Here is a 20,815-nt window from a genome sequence, read left to right as displayed (position 1 = left end):
GCAGTAGGAAAGGAAGAGCAGAGCCTTGCTTCTGCTGTCTTCAAGAAAATTTCTGATGAGAGGATTAGTTTGTGCACATCAGTTGCCAGTTAATTATCTTACCATGGTTTTTAAGTGTTACTGTTTTTTCAGCTGTGTTTTTCTTCTGTATTAATTACCAAATAACCTGAAGTTAAATCAATAGCAGAAAAGTAGCTCTGCGGAAGAAAGACTGATTTGAGTAAGTTCGACATAGTACAGAATATTTCACATAAATTTTTACTCGTGCTCTATGGTAGGCTCTGTGTTAAGATCAATGTGACATAAAACCAAAAATAAAATCTTCTGTGGTGTTCTGTCAGGTTCCAGAGTTCTACTTTTTAGTCAGATGACTCGCTTACTGGATATTTTGGAAGACTATTGCATGTGGCGTGGTTATGAGTACTGCCGGCTGGATGGACAGACGCCGCATGAAGAAAGAGAGGTGAGAAAGTTGTATATAAACAAGAAATGTCTTTGTTTTATGTGTTAGGTTATTAAGAAGGTATTTACATATATGTAAGTAGCTACATCATTGTTCAAAGTAAAACAAAAATGCTACAGTTTCGAAAGGCTGCAATGGGTATGTTTATTAACCAAAGTCCACAATAAAGTAGGCTTCATTCATTTCTCAGCTAAATGAAAAATGTAATTTTGCAGACTTGGAATGGATTTTTTTCTACTTATACAAACTTACAGTTTCTTACTTCTGTAGAAAACTGATTTTGGTATAAAAATTTTATGAACTTCAAGAAATTTCATTGAAAAGCCACCAGCATAATGGAAGCTTGTTTGAAAACTCTGATGCTTTAATGATTTATTTATTTATTTATTTATCTTAGGAAGCAATAGACACATTTAATGCTCCCAACAGCAGTAAATTCATTTTCATGCTGAGTACCAGAGCTGGAGGTCTTGGAATTAATTTGGCAACTGCTGATGTGGTTATTCTCTATGATTCAGATTGGAATCCTCAAGTAGATCTGCAAGCCATGGTGAGTTAACTCCATAACATGCATTTATTTAACGTTGTCGTTGTTCTATCTTGCGTGTTTGCAGAACTTGGGTTTTTTATTGTTTGTTTTGTATTAACTACCAAGAAACTAAGGAATTGAATAAACAGCATGAACAGAATTGTGGAAGAAACTGTAGATTTTTCTCTGTAAATGTGTCTTTATTTTATAATTGAACAAGATTACTTTGTCAAAATGCTGTATCAATATTATTTAGCCATAAATTACTCTTAATTTTGCATTTCCAGCAGACAACAGTAAACAAAGAACAGAGGGCTATTAATAATAGAATTAAAAGCATGCAGCTTTTTATTCCTCCCTTTTGGGAAAGCTTATGCTTCTGCAATCCACCTTGTTTCTGCATGAGTGTATAATCATTTGGTGGTGATACCAGGGGACAAAGACCCCACCTTATCTTTGGGTTACACATTCTAAAATAGTTTTCAGAGTGCTGAATATCAAAAAAGCAAGTGTATAATTTTTCATCTGGAATAATATCAGAGGATTATTCTTGCATGATTGGGGTTGGGGTACTTGTTGTTGTGGGGTTTTTTTTGATTGCTTTAATGCGCTTAAACACATCAAGTATTTACTGTGAATAACTCATCCTTTTGATATGTGTGTTGACTACCAATAGTAGACTGACTTCCTGGAGACTGATGCGTGTGATTTGTGAGCTTTAGTAGGGTTTTCAGGAAGAAATGAATATTATGCAGGACAGTAAAAGATTTAATGTGACATGAGTCATAAAGGACAGTTAGAAAATCCTGTACCAACAAGCCTGAAGACCAGTTTAACTATTTTTATTTAAGAGGACAATATAATATTCATGTTTTCCAGAGAGAATAAACACAAGTTTTGTTACAAATAAATATAGCATGTTTGTTTTATGACTTCATTTGCTCTGTATTGTACATGAGCTGTGTGAACTGTGTATTGGTGCTTCACTGTAGTTAGCTTGGGACAACTACAGTAGTGAAGTGGTGGCTGCATGGACTTTGCCCATGGAATTAATATGCTCAAGCTAGGGATGTAAAAGTTTCAATACTTACGTCAAGTGGGAGAAGGAGTTTGAAAGCAGGGCAGATGATACTGCTGTATTTCCATTTCCCAGCTGCAGTCTAGACAGACATTCAATCATGTTCATTTACAGTGAGGTAGATGTGTTTATTGCTATTGAATTACATAAACTTAAAAGGTATAATAGCCAGATATAAGTAAATATTACTACACTAGTTTTACCTTTTTGTATACTCTTCAATAAGCAAGGAACCAAGAAATCTATGCTAGTTTCAGTCTGCTGTTTCTGCAAGCTAACTGTCTATTGCTTGTGAGTTTTTGTTGCTGAACACTCATTGATTTATGTTTGTTAGGATCGTGCGCATCGTATTGGTCAAAAGAAACCAGTACGGGTGTTTCGACTAATCACTGATAATACTGTTGAAGAGAGGATTGTAGAAAGAGCTGAAATAAAACTGAGGCTGGACTCTATAGTTATACAACAAGGTATCAACTGCTATATATGTTTGTCTGCAACACGATTGTTCAGTCCCTGAAAGTATGGGTTAACTAACTGTACAAATGTACAGTATGAGAGAATGCAGGCCTTGTGTATAATAGCAGTACACTAAATCAACCAAAGAAACTATAATGTGTAAGTTATGCACTTGTTTAGCTGAAAATATTCAAAAAAATATGTTTCCCTAAATAACATGGGCATAGACTTACACTAAAACTCTAAATGAGGAAAGCAAACTACAGCTGAATAGATGATACTTGGGATATGCTAAAAAGCAAAAAAAAAGATGTTGTTTGACAGCAAAAAATAATTACATAGATGTGCTTCTTACCACATGTGAATTTATTGAACATAAAAGCTGCTTTGTGTGTCTTTGTTTAGAAGCTCTCGGGAAATAGTTTCATGAAAACTAAGGTTTTTCAAGCCTAGTTTTGAAGGTTGGTTGTATTTCCAAAAAGATGTGCTATTGTAAGGATGCTGATCAAAATATTGGTGTTTGTTGAAGAGATAAGAAGTGAATTTTGGGGACAGAAACTAGAATTTTGGGAAGAATATTCAGAGACTTGGGTTGTAATCAATGAAGTGAGTCTAGGAGTTCTTAATGGTTATTACAGAATACTTTGTCACTTTTCAGCTTGAAATAAGGGTTTGATCTTAAAAGTTCAGCTAAGCTTGTAAGAATAAAATCTTAAACATAAAATTTGGATTATCTGAATGCGAAACACCCTTTGTTATGTCTTAATCTAAAGTTTCATTGGTTTTTTTTTTTTTCATTTTTATTTTTCATTTTTATTTATTTTATTTTTTATTTCCTCTCAAGTCCCTGATTTCTGTTTATTTTCAGCTAAAGTGAAATTAAATTTTCTTTTCCTGTATGGTTCTTACGTTTTTTTTTTTTTTTTTCTTGTTCTGCTGGTGAACTAAAAAAAAATCTGGTCCTGCTCAAACTCTTGTATTATAACTTTCGATATGTTTCTTCTAATTTTAGGCAGGCTTATAGACCAGCAATCCAACAAACTGGCAAAAGATGAAATGCTGCAGATGATCCGGCATGGAGCCACGCATGTTTTTGCTTCCAAAGATAGTGAGCTGACAGAAGAAGATATAAATACTATTTTAGAAAGAGGTGAAAAGAAGGTTAGAGAACAGTTTCATATGGAATTTGAAGTGTGTCAAACATTAAATATATATGTGCACAAAATAGATATGAAATCTGGTTATGTAAATGTATTTTATGCCCAATTATTACTTTATTATTCATAAATATTTTATGGCTTATGAAAATTTTGAAGAGTAGAATGAGTGAGTTATAATTATTTCAGATTGGCTGCACCGCATCTTAAGCACTGTTTGTTTCGTGGTCTTTGAAAAAGATGTTAATTTTATGCCAGCAATAAATGGCATAATTTGTGTCTAATACACCCAAAACCCGTATGGAACTTTATTAGGGAATAGGTAGCTCTATGGAAAAATGAACTACCATTTCAGTTCCAAAGAGTTGGGCATAAATTGAATTTAAATGTAAAAGTCAAGGGATACAGTGGTAGGGCTACATTCCTGCATAATCAATTTAGTTTAATGGAAAGTCTTGGAGTCAGATTGTTCAAAATTGAAAAGCATCATGGGTGTCTCTTGTTACAAGAAAAATGTAAGGAAAAGTTTGAATTGGAAAAAGACACTGGGAATGTTTTAATAATGATGAAAGCTGATTTTTTTCAGAAGAGCCTGGCTTGAGTGAGCCTAAAAGTATCTTTTTGTACTTCTAGACAGCTGAAATGAATGAACGATTGCAGAAAATGGGAGAGAGCTCCTTACGAAATTTCACTATGGACACAGAAATGAGTTTATACAACTTTGAAGGTGAAGATTATAGAGAGAAACAAAAGGTAATTTTTTTCCCAAAGTCTTTTAAGATGAGGTTAGAGTCAAGCATAAAGGCCATAGTAGAAATTTTATGGCTCTAAAGGTTAGAGCTACTGAAAAATTCAGTTGGCTCTGCAGAAGCATCAATATTCTGAATTTTCGTTAAATTAGCTTTCAGCCCTGCTATTTTTCCTCACAAATTTTATCCTTTCTGCATCAAAAATGCTGTGTTGCATGCCACTATACTGCAGCAGTCAGTATTATGTTATTGCCGTGTAACAGAGGGGGGAAAAAAACCAGGCCTGATGATGATTTTATATATAGAACTTGGATTTAAGTCTTCTTTGTGGTAAAGGCTTTAGTCATAAGCATTAATGTGAACTTCCTTGTACAATGATTTACCTAATTCTAGAAGGATCATCCAAAGAAAGAGGTATTATTCAGTGTCCTGCAGTGTCAGCACTGTATCTCTGTTTTTGTATGAGACATATAGTCAAGATATCCTTAAGGTCTTGTCTGGAATCAGATACATGAACTCTTTATTTGTTGACTACAGAATGCCCTTCTAACCCAGGTTTCTTATTAATTTTAAAGAAACATTTAGAATAATAAAATATATAATGAGAACGTAGTGGAGCATATGCATGTGTAAGGTTCTGGTTTTGTATTGATAATATCATTACAAGAAGCCAGTTGAACACAGCATAGTCTTGAAATCGACTTTATTCAAGTAATTTAGTAAAGATTAATTTCCTGTTAATGTTGTTTTGTTGCTTGTGGGTTTTTTGCCGATGTTACCTAGTCTCTGTAGAGGCTATTCATTGTGCTCTTTAGAGAAGCAGCAAATAATTAATATCACAAGATACAGATTCAGAGCCCAAGTCCCCAGTCCTTCCATTATATTTTAGTAGATGGAATTGTAACCTTACTCAGGTGCCTGAAGTAAGTAGAATACTATGAAAAGACCCATCCATGCCACTGCACTGCCTTATTTGTGTATAGTCTTTTATGTGTTTAAATACATGTTATAATCTGGTATAATTGCTGGCTTATTTTTGAGCTGCTATAGTATCCAGATTGAGCACAACAATTAGATTTGCTATGCAAAAATCTATTTCTGTTTTGCAGTGCCACATTGATCATTATTTTTGTGTCTTTAGGAAAGCATACAGTTACTTTACTTTTTTATTCTATACTGCATGTAGCTAAGCATGATGGAATGGATTGAGCCTCCCAAACGAGAACGCAAAGCTAATTATGCAGTCGATGCATATTTCAGAGAAGCCCTACGTGTCAGTGAGCCCAAAGTCCCAAAGGTAAGAAGTTGGCAAGTATAGACAGCATTTTATATTGGTCTTCTGCTCTTCTTCTCTCCCATGTTGCATCCCCAGCCTTCACCCTGTGCTGGTAATAAAATGCATGTATTTACAAAGGGATAGGTTGCCAATGCTGCTGAATTACAGCAGTTTAATTGCACAGAAATCAAGCTTATATATTGTTAATGTTTTTTTGAAGGCTCCTCGACCTCCAAAACAGCCAAATATTCAGGATTTCCAGTTTTTCCCACCGCGGTTATTTGAACTTCTGGAAAAAGAAATTCTGTATTATCGTAAGACTATAGGATATAAGGTAATGCTTTTGGTTTGGTTTTTCCCCTCTTCAAATTAGTGAAACGTGTTTGTATTATTTACGGATTTACTGCAACCCTGACAATAGCTAAATGAAGTAAATGAGACAGCAGCTGAAAAATATATATTATTCTGGTCTTACTTTTTGCAATGTGCTTCGCTTTGTGAGAAATTGAGCTCATTGAGCTTAAAACCCCCATTCTCCTGTTTCTTTTCTGCAGTGGAACAGAAAAAATAATCTGCAATTCCTTCCTTCATTAGAAACTTCATATCTGTGTAGCTTTGTGTTTTGTGGTGGGTTCATGGCAAGAAAATAGAGTAGAAAAAAATGACAGTTCTGATGCTTCATATACTTCTCAAAACCAAAAGTGTGAGGTGTGGTTTAAGGAGGAAAAATGATTTTTGGCAAATATAAGATTGCTTTCCAGGATATGATTTTTTTTTTTTTTTTTCTTTTGTGTTAGAGCTTTGGTATATCTTGTGCAGAAAGGCAGGAAGTAACTTAAGGTAATATGGGAGTTGACTTTATGTTGATATGAAGGTAAATAAAGTGACAGCAATTTTCTTTGCATTTTGCTGGGATATAAAATGTTCAAAGGTGTGGAGAAGCCTGAATGTATTACTACTGTAAAAAGAAAACGAGACAACAGACTTATCTTATTTTTCTCTTCCTACTGTGCCTTAGCTAAATTTCTCCTGCTTTCCTGCTGACATACTGGACAAGCACTGAACACAGATTCTGTTTTGATGTTGCTTTTCATTACTTGTGCCAGTATTGGCTAAGTAAATCAAATGGATCCCCTACTTGGAGACATGCAACTTAGTTTGAAAACCCTCATGTTTCATGGCAGATTGCAGCAAGAAGTCATGTATAAAATGTGTTGGAGAATGTAAACTTGTCATATGAAGCAACAGATAGGAAATTGTTGCCAAAGAGCAGAATTAATATTAGCAAAATAAATTTTTAAGGAAAAGGAGAAGGTGTCTTAGAGTCTAGTTTGAACCAAGAAGAATTGTATGTGGATGGCAAGATAGAATTAAGAATTAAAGGAAATATAATTAGCTTAGGGAAAGAAATTATTCAATTAATGCTTCAACAAATAAGGCTGAGGGAATTGCTAATTTTGGCAACATGCCTGTAAAGAGAAAGGTGTTTCAGTCCTGTTAATGAAATCTGTCAGACTAGATAGGTCAAACCTGAATACTTGTTATCTTAAAAACTTAGTATGGCTGTTCCCTGGTGGTGAAAGAGATAAATGTGATTAAGTTTTTTCTGGTTTGAAACAGAAGTATAGCTTTCCATCTGAAGAGAGTTTATTAAAACTGAAGACTGCCATAAGCAACATCAGAAGGTATCAAATAGGTAAAAGCCAGGCTTTATGTGTCAGGCTTAACTTGAACCACCCAAGCCAAGAAAGTTCTTAGCCAGATATGAAAAACAGCTCTTAACTTCCTTTGCCTTTTGCTGCAGAAATACGTAAGGTCTGCAGAATTTTTACTGGATACTGTTCTCTGACGTGTTTGATGCTATGTGCCATGGAATTGCAATACATGGTTTAAAAGTCACAAATATTAAATTGGTGTCAGTGTGGAGAGGGACAGATAAAATGTTGGTAGGCGTTGTTTACATGATGTTGTCTCTCTGGTCCTTACTTTGGCAGTGTGTGTAGCTTTATAGTAAATCTGTCAGAACTTAGTATTTCACTGTAGTCATAAATTACAAGCTGTTGGATGTAATAGGGCAGATCCTTAGTTAATGAAAAGTCATACTGAAATCAGTGAGCTGTGACGGCTGACACTAGGTGAGGCTCTGCTTCTCACAATTTCCCTAAGTTATGGTGTGTAGAAGTAGGGGGTACAGGGCATAACAAAATTATAACATATGTTTGACCAAATCTAGTCCTACCTTGGCAGGACGGGTTAAAGCAGCAAGGTCTGAATCTAGGTAAAACAATTTAGTAACCTGTACAGATCAGTGCTTTAATGTTTTAATAGTATTTAGTATCATTTACGTGTATGATACAATGTTTCTCACTGAAGTTCCTTAAAGAAAAATAAATAGGACCCTTCTGTTACTTCTAGGTGAAGATGAAACTTTAAGAACTTGTGAGACAAGAAGGAACAAACATAGATAAATGACAGCATTTGATACTCCTGGAGGATATTTTCAATTTTGGAACAGTTTTGTAGCTAAATACTTTTATGATGGGTTGGTTTCTTTAGGGTAGCCAAGGTGTGGGGTGCTGGTTTTGTTTCGGTTTTGTTCTGTGACAACAAATGCTTCGTGGGTGTGGATGGTATGAGATCTAATGTGCTTATAAATTGTAAACCAACGTTGATACAAGGGTGTATAGTCTCTTTAATAATGTTACTGCTTATTGATCCCCTGATTTTAGGTCCCCAGGAATCCTGACCTCCCAAATGCAGCTCAGGTACAAAAGGAGGAACAAAAGAAAATAGATGAGTCTATGCCTCTGAATACCGAGGAAACTGAAGAGAAAGAAAAGCTTCTAACACAGGTAAAATAAAAACAGTGGAAGTATTTCATCATACGTTTTCAGTACTATGGAGTATAAATATTAATAATGATAAATATGCACAGGAAAGCTACACTGATGCTACAGAAAGAAGAAATGCAATTAATTTGCTGGTTTTGCTTTGAGGGACCTTTCCTGTCCTTGAACAAGTTTCTTAGTCGCATACTATTTCCTTGAATGGCTGCAACATTTCTGAGGCAAGGACTTGTATGGTGGATCCACTTAGTGGGTTTCTCCTATATGTATCTACCTTGCATGTTTTCTTACCAAAAAGTGTTTTAATGAGAGACGTCAAGCCTCTTTGTACTTTAAAACGTACTTTATTTACACAGATGCGTAAGACATGTCACATCCATTAATTTTGTGCTAGTTGGGATGTTAGGCATGTTCCTTTTATACTGGGACTGAATCCCTGTTACTAGTTAGTTTCTTGGCTTTTTGGACTGTTATCCTGCTGAGGAAGCTTACTAAAAGCTAAACATTAAGGAGAAAGTTGTGTCTCGAAGTAACAGGACTTTCTGATCTGTGAAATTTCCTTTAAAAGAATTGGGGTAGTGTGCCTGGTGAAGAAATTTGCAAGGTCACTATTTGACTATTAATTTCACCTGTTTATAGTGGAGGAAGTATTTCAGCTGGTGCTGATATGCATGTCAGTACTGCTCTTACTGATTAAAAAGAAATACTTGTGTATGTTGACTTCTTGTAAAGATGCTGTCTAATTGTGGAGTGAGTTTATTCAGGTGGAGAACTGACAGAGTTCCTTGTAGATGTATTTCTGTGATGAAAGAAACTTAAGGCACTACAAATCACTGTTCAGGCATCTGATTTTCTTGTTTGTTTGCTTGTTCTCAATGTTTTCTCCTTTCCCTGTCTTTAAATTGTAATGTCTCATTCTTGGATGATGTTTTTGTGCACTGCATCTCCCTTAACTGTTGTTCAGTTTTGGATTCATTTCTTCGGAATGTAACAAATTTTCTGTTTGACAGTGCTATAGAGTTTCCATCTGAATGCAGCTTTTTGGACTAGAGATCATTTCTTGACATAATTATGCTTTCATCCAACTGTTTGTCTGGTTCAAGGTTTGTAAATGTCCGAAGTAGGAGCTCTTGCATTAGATACTTGCACTACTCTTAAGAACTTCTAATGACACTTGCATTGCTGCACCCTATACTTCAAAGATATTTGTTGCTTATATCTGATGGAGGGTGACTTAAAATTATAGTAACCTGTCACTGAGCTTGTTTCTTTGGTGAATGCCACATAAAAAGTTTAAAAAGAAAGAAGACTAAAGAGTTCTTACTAATGAATGTGGAGTCATGCACAGAAATAACTCTTTAGACTATGAAGGATTCAGTAATAAAACCTGGATAGTACAAGTTTATGGAAATCCTGAAAGACCATTAACCACCGTAATTATGTGACATTGCAGAGGCCTTGCCAACTGTGGCAAATACATAAGACAAAAATTTGCAAAATGTTTCCCTTCTACCTGGTAATGTCTTGATCTCTTGCTGCTCACAGGGTTTTACAAACTGGAATAAGAGAGACTTTAACCAGTTTATTAAAGCTAATGAGAAATATGGCCGTGATGATATAGACAATATTGCCCGTGAGGTGGAGGGAAAGTCACCTGAGGAGGTCATCGAGTATTCAGGTTTGTGGTATTTTGAAATGGTTCTTACTAATGTGGCATCACCATTTTTTTTTTTTTTACATGTTTTTTTAAAATGACAAGATGTAGAATTTGGATGTGTATAACAGTAATAATTTAAAGTGCATGATGGTTCTTTTCAGAAGACTTAATTCTGTTAGAAAGGTTAAATTTGCAGCATATAAATACACCTTCAGCTGCCTTTATCCCTCCTTAGTCAAAATTTAGAGCTTGGCGTAGTTAATTAACATTGACAACATAGTCTTGTAGAATCATGAAGTTGCCTTATAGTGGCAACATGCTTCTTTATGCTGTGAGTATATATGGTGTTTTAGCTAGTACCAAACAAATTGTGTCTTTGTTTTTTGTATTTACACAAAAAAATTTGCTTTTTACAAATTATCTTTTGCATTTTTAGCTGTTTTCTGGGAACGCTGTAATGAGCTACAGGACATTGAGCGGATTATGGCTCAAATTGAACGAGGAGAGGCAAGAATTCAGCGGAGGATCAGTATCAAGAAAGCTCTTGATGCCAAAGTAATCATTGCAGGTTTTTGTTTTGAAGCTGACTTCTTCCAAATTCCTTCAGAAAATGAACAGTTGGGCATGGGAGTTCTAGCATTTTATATAGCATATACCATGTATTAATAATCTGCACTAATACGTAACAAGTCCTTGATATAATATCATATATTTAATAGTCCTTATTTTTGTTTTGCATTCAGATTGCAAGGTATAAAGCACCTTTTCATCAGTTGCGTATTCAGTATGGAACAAACAAAGGGAAAAACTACACAGAAGAGGAAGACAGATTTTTGATATGCATGTTGCACAAGATGGGCTTTGACAAAGAAAACGTGTACGAAGAACTAAGGCAGTGTGTGCGCAATGCTCCTCAGTTCAGATTTGACTGGTTTATCAAATCTAGAACTGCCATGGTAGGTATCAGTTACATGGGCTATGTCAATATATCGTGTATTTGGTTCCATTTTTTTAAATGCCATCACATAAAATTTGCATTTGTACCTGAATATTGGAGTCTAAGAAACAAGTGCTGGAAGAATAACTTCATTTTTTTATTCTTATTTCTAGTTTTTAATGAAATAACCTTTTCCCTTAGTATAGCAAACAATACAGCTGAAACAAACATCAGGAAACCTGCCAGGCTGAGGGTTCCATGTTACCCAAAGGCATTGATGCAGAGGTAGACTATCCTTACCAATGTCTGTGTTACATTTATTGTAAACTAAATGTTTTATCAAACAATGTCTCATCAAATGTGACTACTTTTCAGAATTAGTGGACAATATTAAAGACTGAAAACATCTGAATTCTATACTCTTTTTCTAATGTTGGTAGTTAATTTCTAAAAGCATGAGGAAATTAGTGATTCATGTAAGAGTCATTGAAGCACTTTGTAGTGGTGAATAAAGATTATCACATGCAAGTGCTTGAACTTTTTTCATGCTTTCCTGAAGACTTTGCTGATACTTAGAGAATATAATACAAGTTTGATTTATTTTTTAATTTTTTTTTTGTCTGCTTGAATACAAAACCACATTGCTCTTGGCTGGTACAAAAGAGTCGAGCACACTGTCCCTTATATAGGTGTTGCAGTTTCTCCCCATTGTTTTCTAAGCAAATTAAATGCAGTGCTGCAATCACTTAACTTAAATGCCCATACACAAATCTGGATTTTCTAGTAGTTTAGTGTAACAGTTGCAGAACCCTTGTGCCTTATTGTTTACTGTCTTCATTTCCTGGCCTCAGGATATGTTTATAAAATGTTCTTTCAGAGTTCTGGGTACAGTACCAAGAAGAAATAAAACATAAAGTATTTAAAATGTGTATTTTAACAGGTGGGAATATGTTCTTTTCCCAGTGCTACTTGTAATTATGCATTACAATTTCTGCTTGGTATTTCAGCAGTTAAAGTGCTTCTGGACAGTACAGCAGTGAGCCCTCGATTAGAGAGAATTACAGGCTTTACGTGCTAAAATGTCTGTTTGAAGAAATATTGTATTTTTAAATTATGTCCTTAAAGAGAGAAACCTCTAATATTTGGTCTGTTAGAAAGTTTCTTTTAAATTATCTATGGAGGAGCCCATTTAAGTAAATCATAGAAATGGGTACTAGAAATTAAAATGTAGCTCTACATTGAATAGTAGTTGATGTATAGTGAGGTTGGGTAGAGTTAAGGATCTACAAGATTTCAACTGAGTATGTTCTATATAACTTTCTTCTTTAAAGGAGATGGGAATTATTGTTTAAGTGTAGGAATATGTTCTGTGGTGTCTGATGTTGAAATGGAGGCACTGGGGTTATAGTGAAACTTTTGGCCTACATTTTCTCTTAAAATTCTGTTCATTAATATTTCCTTTCTTCTGCTGTTACACAGTTGAATAGTATGAAAATGCCAGGCTAAAGTAATCTTTTTATTTTCAATGTGCATTTAATTTTAAGTGTCTTACATTGTCGTGATACATATGGTTTCACAGTTTGTAACTACCAACCTCTGATGCATTTTATGTATTCAAATATCCTGACGTTTGTGGAAGTATTAATTTCTGTGAGTCCATTTTGGTATTATTATGCAGAAATGTGCTGGAAAGTCACTTGATATCAAGAATAATGAACCAAGTATAAATACAAATCTTTATAAAGGCATAAATAGTAAATTCAGTGAAAGTGGGTAAAACTTCTTAGAATACTGAAATTCATGTTTTCAATCAAACTGATGTAAAACAAGGGAGAAATGGCAGAATAATTCTGAGAAGACCGTACCGGGCTCTCTGGGAAAACTTTGTTCTACTAACCACTAGATGTCTCTTCAGTTCCATATAACTAGTTAATTTGTCTTCCATCTTGTTTCTGTTTCTTCTCCTTGAATATTTCTCTTTGGAAAACAAGAATTCTGCTTCATTTATTTATTCCAAACCCAAATGGTTTACCCAAAATGTAAATTTTCAAAGAGATTGAGAGTGCCTAAAATGGTCATATTTTTAATTTTTTAACCAGGCCTAGAGGTTTGCATTTTTAAGTTTAGTCATTACTGTTCTTTTATTTCTGGCCTTGCAGGAAGAATGCAAAATATCATGGCAGTAGTGAATCATGTATCTGTTTTCTGAAGTCATAAATTATGCACATTCTCATTTTGCTTTCTGCAAACTCTACCCAGACTAAGACAAATGACTCCTTTGTAAATGCAGGGATATACGGGCCTGTTGACAGAGCTTAGGACTACTTTCACTCCCAGGTCAGCATCTCTGCCTTCAGTCATGCAGAAGGTGATGGTTCAGTGCTCCCATCTTATTTATTGCAATGCTAGTCTTTATAGCTATGAAGGGTGAGCAAAGTACATTTTATCTCTTTCCAAAGAGAAAAGTAGCCGGCTGCGCTAAATAAAATCTCATCTCTAAAGGTGTCAAGCATTTTAAACTCTTAAGTCTATTTTTATAGTAATAAAATGGAATGGATCAGTCCATATTGAAATTTCAGTAGCTCGGTGCGGGGTTTGTCATGCAGATTCTTTCTGAATGGTAAGTGTAGAAGAAACTTGTGTGCATGTCACATCTTACTGTCAACTGCTTCTGTGATTCTCCAGAGAAAAATTGTTTTTGAGTCCATCCTCTGTCCACGGCAGATGTTCTGGAGTACTCCATCTGGATTGTCTAACCATGAACCTGTGTGCTTTAATAAATATATGTATTTATGCAAGTATTTTTCTCCAGGAAGGAGGATGATTTTTCTTAATGCCTTAGGCAAATGAATCAAGGTTATTTCTTAGTCCTTTCTGATTAATTGCTTCTCTTGAATTTAACACAAACCAGTTTCTCATATAGTAGAAAGGTTATAGCTGATTGTTATTGTGGAACAGCTTATCATCAGTCTTCACATACAGCTCCTAAATCTTTGAGTGCAATGTACACAAATTTAAGTGAAATGCTTCTGACATACAGACAATCATCTCTCTACAACTTTTACTTTTTATCATCTCTTCAACTATAGAGTGTAGGGGTTGGGGTGAAAGGTTCTCATTTGTTTGGGGATTCAGTGTGTGGTGGGATGGCTTTCGCTGAAAAGTATTCTCAGACTTGTTGCCTTTTTATCTAAAAACTGTTGTGTGGGTGGAATTTGAAGGTTTTTTTTGTTGCCTGAAGTATTTTAGCTTCAGCAGGGCTGTCACCTTCCAGGGTACAAGCATAGCACGCTAATTGTTATGATTGAACCTGTATGGGGGGGAGCATGGGGTTACTTTTGCATGTATGTGGTAGGAATGGCTCCTTATAATACTGTGTTTGCAAAATGGTATGTATCAGACTGCAAGGTTTCCGGTAGGGAGTTGTAAAGAAAAATGCCCCGAAGAAATTTGTTTTTCATGGTAAGAAATACTTATGCGGTGGCAGGATTCTCTCTGTCCATTCTGAATTGCAGCTATTTCATCCAAGGCCATGGAGCACCCTTCGCAGGGGAGTCTGTGGAAACACAGAACTTCAGGAATGTGGTTATTAAACTTGAGGATATTAATGTCTCAAAGATGAGTCATATGCTTGACTGTTTCATAACGTTCAGGATCAAGAAAGTCTGCAGGCTGTATCATTATCCATCATGTTACATGATGGTTGAAGCAATATACAGGTTACAGATGCTGAGAAAATGGGGACTAAGTCCTGAGCAGAAAAGGTCACCTGTGCACTTCATTGCAAATGGACCAGTTGCAGGTTAAGATTTATGCTATTAGATAATTCTAGGAAAGCTTGTTGTTCAAAAATTGCTCCATTGAATTTAATAGAGATAAGGCATATTTTTCCACCTTTTTTTTGTGTGAGAAGAAAGCTTCCTGCTTTGAGTTGCAAAGAAACCCCATGGAATTACTGTTCTGGATGTACGTAGAACATACTGAAATATTTTTTAATGTATAAATGACCCTTTGACATTTAATCAATTTCAGGTGGCTTGGAAGTCTTGGAAGTGCTAAAAGCATTTAGGGCCTTCTACTTTTTGGGTTGCTGTTTGACTTAAGAGTACAACAGTGAATTCATAATTGAAGACTGGCTGTGTTTTCAGAGCTCTGCAGTGTCTTATCGCAAGAAACGAGTCTGTGTGCTGCAGAAAAGTATTGCTTAAGATGGATTCCTTTTTCTAGGAAAAATTCCGTTTTGTTTTTGCTTTAAAGACGTACTCGGAGACCTCTTTTACTAAAATCTGGCATAGCATGCTGGCAGGCTATAATTTGCTTTGTCTAAACAAGATGAAAGATCTTAGGGTGTCTGTTTGGAAGATACAGGCAATCCTGAAAACTTCTTGTCAGGAATTTGAATATGGTAGTAAATATCGCTCCCTGTTTATAAAGAAGGTTGCACTAAGGGAAAGACAGATGAACAATAACTAAGCTAATGTTACTAGTACATGTATATTGAAAGTTTTTGGAAAACATAAATATGATGGAATTGAAGAATTTTGAAGATATTTATGTAAATGAGATAATTTGTATAGTTTATTTAGAGAATTTGATGTTTTCTGTTTCCTTAGGAGTTTCAGAGACGCTGCAATACTCTCATATCATTAATAGAAAAAGAAAACATGGAAATCGAGGAAAAAGAAAGAGCTGAAAAGAAGAAGAGAGGAGCAAAAGTTACAGCAGTATGTTTAACAGCACTTACTTTACTTCTAGTGGGCTGAAGTTCAATTATTTTATTAGAAAAGGAAAAAGATAATTGAAACCACTGATTGGTTCAGTATAAACCATTAAACTGAAATATTTGTCTATTCACAACTCTCCTAGTTTTTAATGTAGGTAATTCTCAATTCATAGTATTTTGGGGCTTTTGCCCCCTCCCCCCCCAGTCTTTTATTTAAGTAGCAGAGGAATACTCTTTAAGAAAACATAGCACTGCGCTCTTTCTACCTACATATTACATCATATGTTCCCTTTAATTTAATTTGATCATTATTCCTCCCCCATATAGTAGTTCCTGGAAGAAGAAATAAGTGGTTTTATTCTAAAGAGTTGTAATCTTTAGAACAGAATTGTGTATAAGTCAAGGTCCTGATCTTGTAATCCAACTCATGGTATGTGTGGTACCTGTACCATTGAGACCATGTAGTGATTTCAAAAAGATAGAAGGGGAAGTGGAATTAAGTGTCTAAAGCTGGGATTTTTGTTTGCCCTTCTATTACATCCTGCCAAGCTGAATTGAAATACATAATACGTTGGAGTCACTTATCTTCTTTTTGAATAGTGAAGTATGTAACATTATTTTTCTTTTTTATAATGCCATCATTTCATTGAATTTAGAAATTTTCCCTTCTGTTTTTCAGTCACAGAAGAGAAAAGCAGATTTGGCTGCTGAAAACTCTGGAAAAAAAGATGCTAAGAAAGTGAAGTCATGAACCTGAAAATTGAATGCTAAATGTAAAACTGCCACATCCTTCTCTCCACCTACAAGTATTAATTGCCAAGTTCTTTGTAATCATGGTACTCCCCCAAATCCCACAGTTTAATTTTGCAAAGTTTGTATCCTTTACAGTGTCTTTCTGTACCTAAAATGTGTAGCTTTATATCTTATGCATTCCAGTATTTTGTGTACTGTATTTTGTGAGTTTCATGTCTTCGGCAAAATTCACTCAGTCCTTGTTTTTCTGAAGCTTGTGCTGAGGTTTTAGCTTTTATATGTTTTATATGCTGCTGCTTTGAAAGAAAACCTAGATTCTATAGCTGTATTATTGTTGTTTCATATTTTAAATTTATATGGCTGTTGGAAAATAAACTGACTTATTTGAAGAGAAATATACTCTACCTTTGTTCTCCCTCCCCTCTCTCCCTTTTTCGCATAGCTACATTTAGAATGAATGTTAAGGTTTGTATAATTGTGCCTTCATCATTGATCAGATTATTTTCAGAGGAGTACTTGGGATCAGGAGCATGACAGAACAAAAAAAATCTAATTAGACTGACATCCTTGTTTGCTGTCAGCATTAAATTGACATTTTTCTCTGAAGTGTTCAGAAGGAAAGCCAGCAAATACTTGGGGTTTTTTTTTCTTCTTTGTCAGTAGTTTCTGCTGGGCTCATACATGCTGAAATAGAGGGTGAGGTGTTTTTCAGAATGACCTCTAGATGAGAACTTTCCTATGCCTAAAGAACAGAAGTAGTCAACTAACAACTTATTTTTTAAGTAACAAAAGAAATAAGTCGTCTTCTGGTTGGTAGGCTGCTCAGCTGTGCTGGTTTGTGCTGAAAGATCTTTGTTGCTCTAATTATCTCTGCTAACTTTCTGCTTTTACCTCTGATTCACCATGTCAGTCGGAAGCAATGGGGATATGTTATGGTGTGCTCCTTTTTAGTATTTCTATTTTAATGAAGGGATGAAAGTGCTGGATATATGACTTCTTGACTTTGCAAGAGGCAAAGAATGGCCTTTATTAAGCAGGTTTATAGTTTCTGCTCACCTTGGAGTCTCTGCCTTTCCCAGATCAGCAGAACAGTGACTGTGACATCTAATGTTTTACTTTAATCTTCTGTCTCTGATCTGGTGTTTAGTATGGACCTTGCTACAGTGAGACATGCCCTCATAATGTCAAGTCTAGATTAATGCAGTGTGCTTTACATGGTATTTCCCTTGAAGACTAATTGTAAATTTCCTCTAGTAGAGTTTGCTTCCTTTTGTGGTTTGAATTGTTTTGAGATGGGGAAAAAAAACACCCCTTTAAACTCTTGGTATTTCATGCTTTGCATTCGCTACATTCTTCTGTGTTTGTAAAATGCAGAACTTAATATAAAGTTCTTGAATCTTGGGACAGAGTTCTGCCCATATTCTTTTATGTCACTTAAAACATATTGGAATGTCTTTTGGAGTTTTATGGGATTAATCTCTGTAAGCTTGATAAGTAATTCCCAGCCTTTCTAGGTAGTCCGTGTTTAAGATTTGGGGCAAATGGGTGTGGTAACTTGGTTGAGCATTTTGAAAGGTGAATAATTTGAATTTGTATTTTGGAAGGGAGCTCTTGTTTGAGGACCAAGTTATTATTTTACTGTGCTTTAATTTGGAAGTCTTGTATCATAGAAAAATGGTATTCATCTGTTGAGATTCATCTTATGAGAGCTTCATCTAATAATGATGGGGCTAAACTTTCAGACAGCAGGTTAGTGATGGGTGTCAATGTGTACTTTTAAATGAGTGTGCAACCCAGATGGGATAGGTCTGCTCAGAAAAAAAGGCTGACTTTTCAAATAGAATTTTTGGTATTGGAGTAGTTGGCATCCTCTTTTATCCTTGGGAGAAGGACATCCCATCTAATTATGGGTTGGAAAAAGGCTGTGCAGCAACATACATATATAATCACAAGTCGCAGGAGCATTGCTATTAATAGAGAGAGGAAGATACCTTATTTATGCTTGTGTTTTGGCTCCCGTGTCATTCAGTAAGTTTCTAGCCTGGAATTATAAAAACAAGAAGAGGTGGGAAATAAAGGCTGGAATAGCCAGTTGAATTTTTACTGAATTATATGGGTAGGTCTAGATCTTATTCCATTGCTCCTATTTAGTATCAGGTGAATATTTTAGTGTTTAAATCTTGAAATAAGTATACTCTGGTTTTGTTTATTGTAGATTAGCTTTGTTTGAGTTGCATGTTTTTGTGTATCCAGTTTCTGTGTTGTAAGTGTATGGGAAGTCTTAAAATGGTAATATCTCAATGTATTCTTTTATGCCGATTTCTTGGTTTGAGTTACCACCTGAGTTAATGTTCACTCTTCTCCTCATTCAATGACATGATATACTAGCTATATAGTAAAAGATCATGCAATTGTTCTTCCAGATATTATCCTCTTGATTAGACAGCTTCTCTGAAGAATGATAGATGCTCCCAGGAACTATCTGTTATCTCTTCGAGTCTGTAGTTCCTAGTTAAACTGAATGTGCTGTTGAACAACAGTCCTTGAGAGCGCTTGTACACTATATATATACTAGTGCCTCAGCATGTTGAGTCTTCCCATCCATCATGTCCCACAGTGATAACTAAAGAAAATTGCTAACAGCTGCTGGTCAGGATTAAAGTGAAATGGATCTTTCTTTTCCTTTTTCATTCTCCTGGTTGCAGATACACACACAGTATGTGCCTAGCAGTATCTAAATGATATGCTGCTGTGACTCAAAATTAGATGGACTGAGGTAAAGGAGTCTTCCTACTTTTAACTATTATGTTCTTAGATGAGGAATAGTTTTTGTAAGAAATTTGTAAGCACTGAATGGAATGCGATGCAAAACTTCTGGGAAGTCTGGGCCTTCAGGCAATTTGGGAGTTACCAAAAAGAATTACATGATATAAAATTTTGAAAAGAATTCATTTTTTCCTTTGAGTAGGCAACTAAAACTGGACAGTGTTAGCATGAGGCTTGAAGAAATAATAAGTAATCTAGCACCTCTTGCACATCAGGCAGTGCACTTTCCATCCTGGGAGGGGTCACAACAGTTGTGTTCTTTCTCTTTTCACGTATTCATCACTTTCAAATAATCAGTCCTTTGAGTTATGGTAGTGATGACAGAGTCACACAGCTGACAATCTTCATTATATTTAATTTCAGTTTATTATAAGAACATAGAGAAGGAATGAAGCTTTCTCCCTGCTGGTTAATATTAGACCATCTATAGATACTGTTTGTACAAGTAGCATTACTATACTAAAATATTAAGTAAGAATTTTCTCTTGTAGATTAGCATTGCTTGTTTGATTTAGTGCTAATGCTGGTTATGGTTTAAAAACAATCCAGTTTTCACTCTTTGAGATCATAAGCAGGAGGTGCAGTATAGGGAAATTAATCAGAAGCTTTCTAAATGCCTGATGGAAGTAGCTTGTGTTATGCAGATCCTGCTGTGCACTGCTGTAATGCAGGGGCTGTCTGTGCATATCTCTTCCCCAGGTTCAGTGGCAGGATTAAGTACTTTCAGTGGTCAAAAATTAATGCCGAAGCTAAAAAGTGTGGGCCTTACAGGTTGAAAAAGCATATGGAATTTTGCAGTCAGCAGCAGTGTGTGTGAACATAAAATGTTGTGATTGGTGCAGATGTTGGCAGTTACGATGTTGGAAGGGATTGATCACTGACTGTAGTTCCAATCTGGTTAAGATAGCTTGACGGTTGTTACTTTTTACTTATGTTTATGTAGTCCATGTACTTAGCTTCAAGCATGTATGTAAATGCTTTGGTGGGTCACAGTTACAATGTTTGATATGTTCTCTTTCTAAAAGAGTTAGTTGAACTTGGTTTGCATATTTTTAAGTGTAATGTACTCTTTAAATGCATTTGCATGATATCCATCCTTTCATAAGAGCCTTAATAGGAGTAATATTTGCTGCCTCAAAGGTATGTCCACATTGTGTGCTGTTGAAAAATAACTTCTGAACTTTTTCAAATTGAGATTTGTTTCTTAAGCTGTAGATACATAACAATAAAAGTTAATACAAACCTGACATCTTCTGGTAATGATCCTTCCAGTACAGATGGGCACATCCCCTTGGATGCTGTTCACAATAGTGTGGTTTTGTTTTGTTGCTCTTGCACCTCTCATAACCTTCAACCTGTGGTAGC

At 35.4% G+C, this 20,815-nt stretch overlaps 1 protein-coding gene across 2 annotated transcripts in view; it reads left to right on the top strand.

The window, feature by feature from the left end:
- Positions 1-20,563, top strand: part of SMARCA1 (SNF2 related chromatin remodeling ATPase 1) — a 33,636-nt gene extending 13,073 nt beyond the window's left edge. For both annotated transcript variants that reach the window (XM_080625012.1, XM_080625013.1), the window contains exons 12-24: positions 342-463; positions 861-1,013; positions 2,405-2,537; positions 3,539-3,687; positions 4,317-4,436; positions 5,619-5,729; positions 5,929-6,042; positions 8,438-8,560; positions 10,100-10,232; positions 10,648-10,766; positions 10,955-11,167; positions 15,762-15,872; positions 16,551-20,563. In XM_080625012.1, coding sequence (XP_080481138.1) covers positions 342-463; positions 861-1,013; positions 2,405-2,537; positions 3,539-3,687; positions 4,317-4,436; positions 5,619-5,729; positions 5,929-6,042; positions 8,438-8,560; positions 10,100-10,232; positions 10,648-10,766; positions 10,955-11,167; positions 15,762-15,872; positions 16,551-16,622 — 1,673 coding nt within the window. In that variant the 3' untranslated portion in view covers positions 16,623-20,563. The remainder of the gene's footprint in view (positions 1-341; positions 464-860; positions 1,014-2,404; positions 2,538-3,538; positions 3,688-4,316; positions 4,437-5,618; positions 5,730-5,928; positions 6,043-8,437; positions 8,561-10,099; positions 10,233-10,647; positions 10,767-10,954; positions 11,168-15,761; positions 15,873-16,550) is intronic.
- Positions 20,564-20,815: the final 252 nt, after the last annotated feature.

Source organism: Psittacula echo, assembly GCF_963264785.1.
Source record: "Psittacula echo genome assembly, chromosome: 8".
NCBI lineage: Eukaryota > Metazoa > Chordata > Aves > Psittaciformes > Psittacidae > Psittacula > Psittacula echo.
The sequence above is the reverse complement of the archived record's forward strand: the minus strand, read 5'-3'. Positions and strand labels throughout refer to the sequence as shown.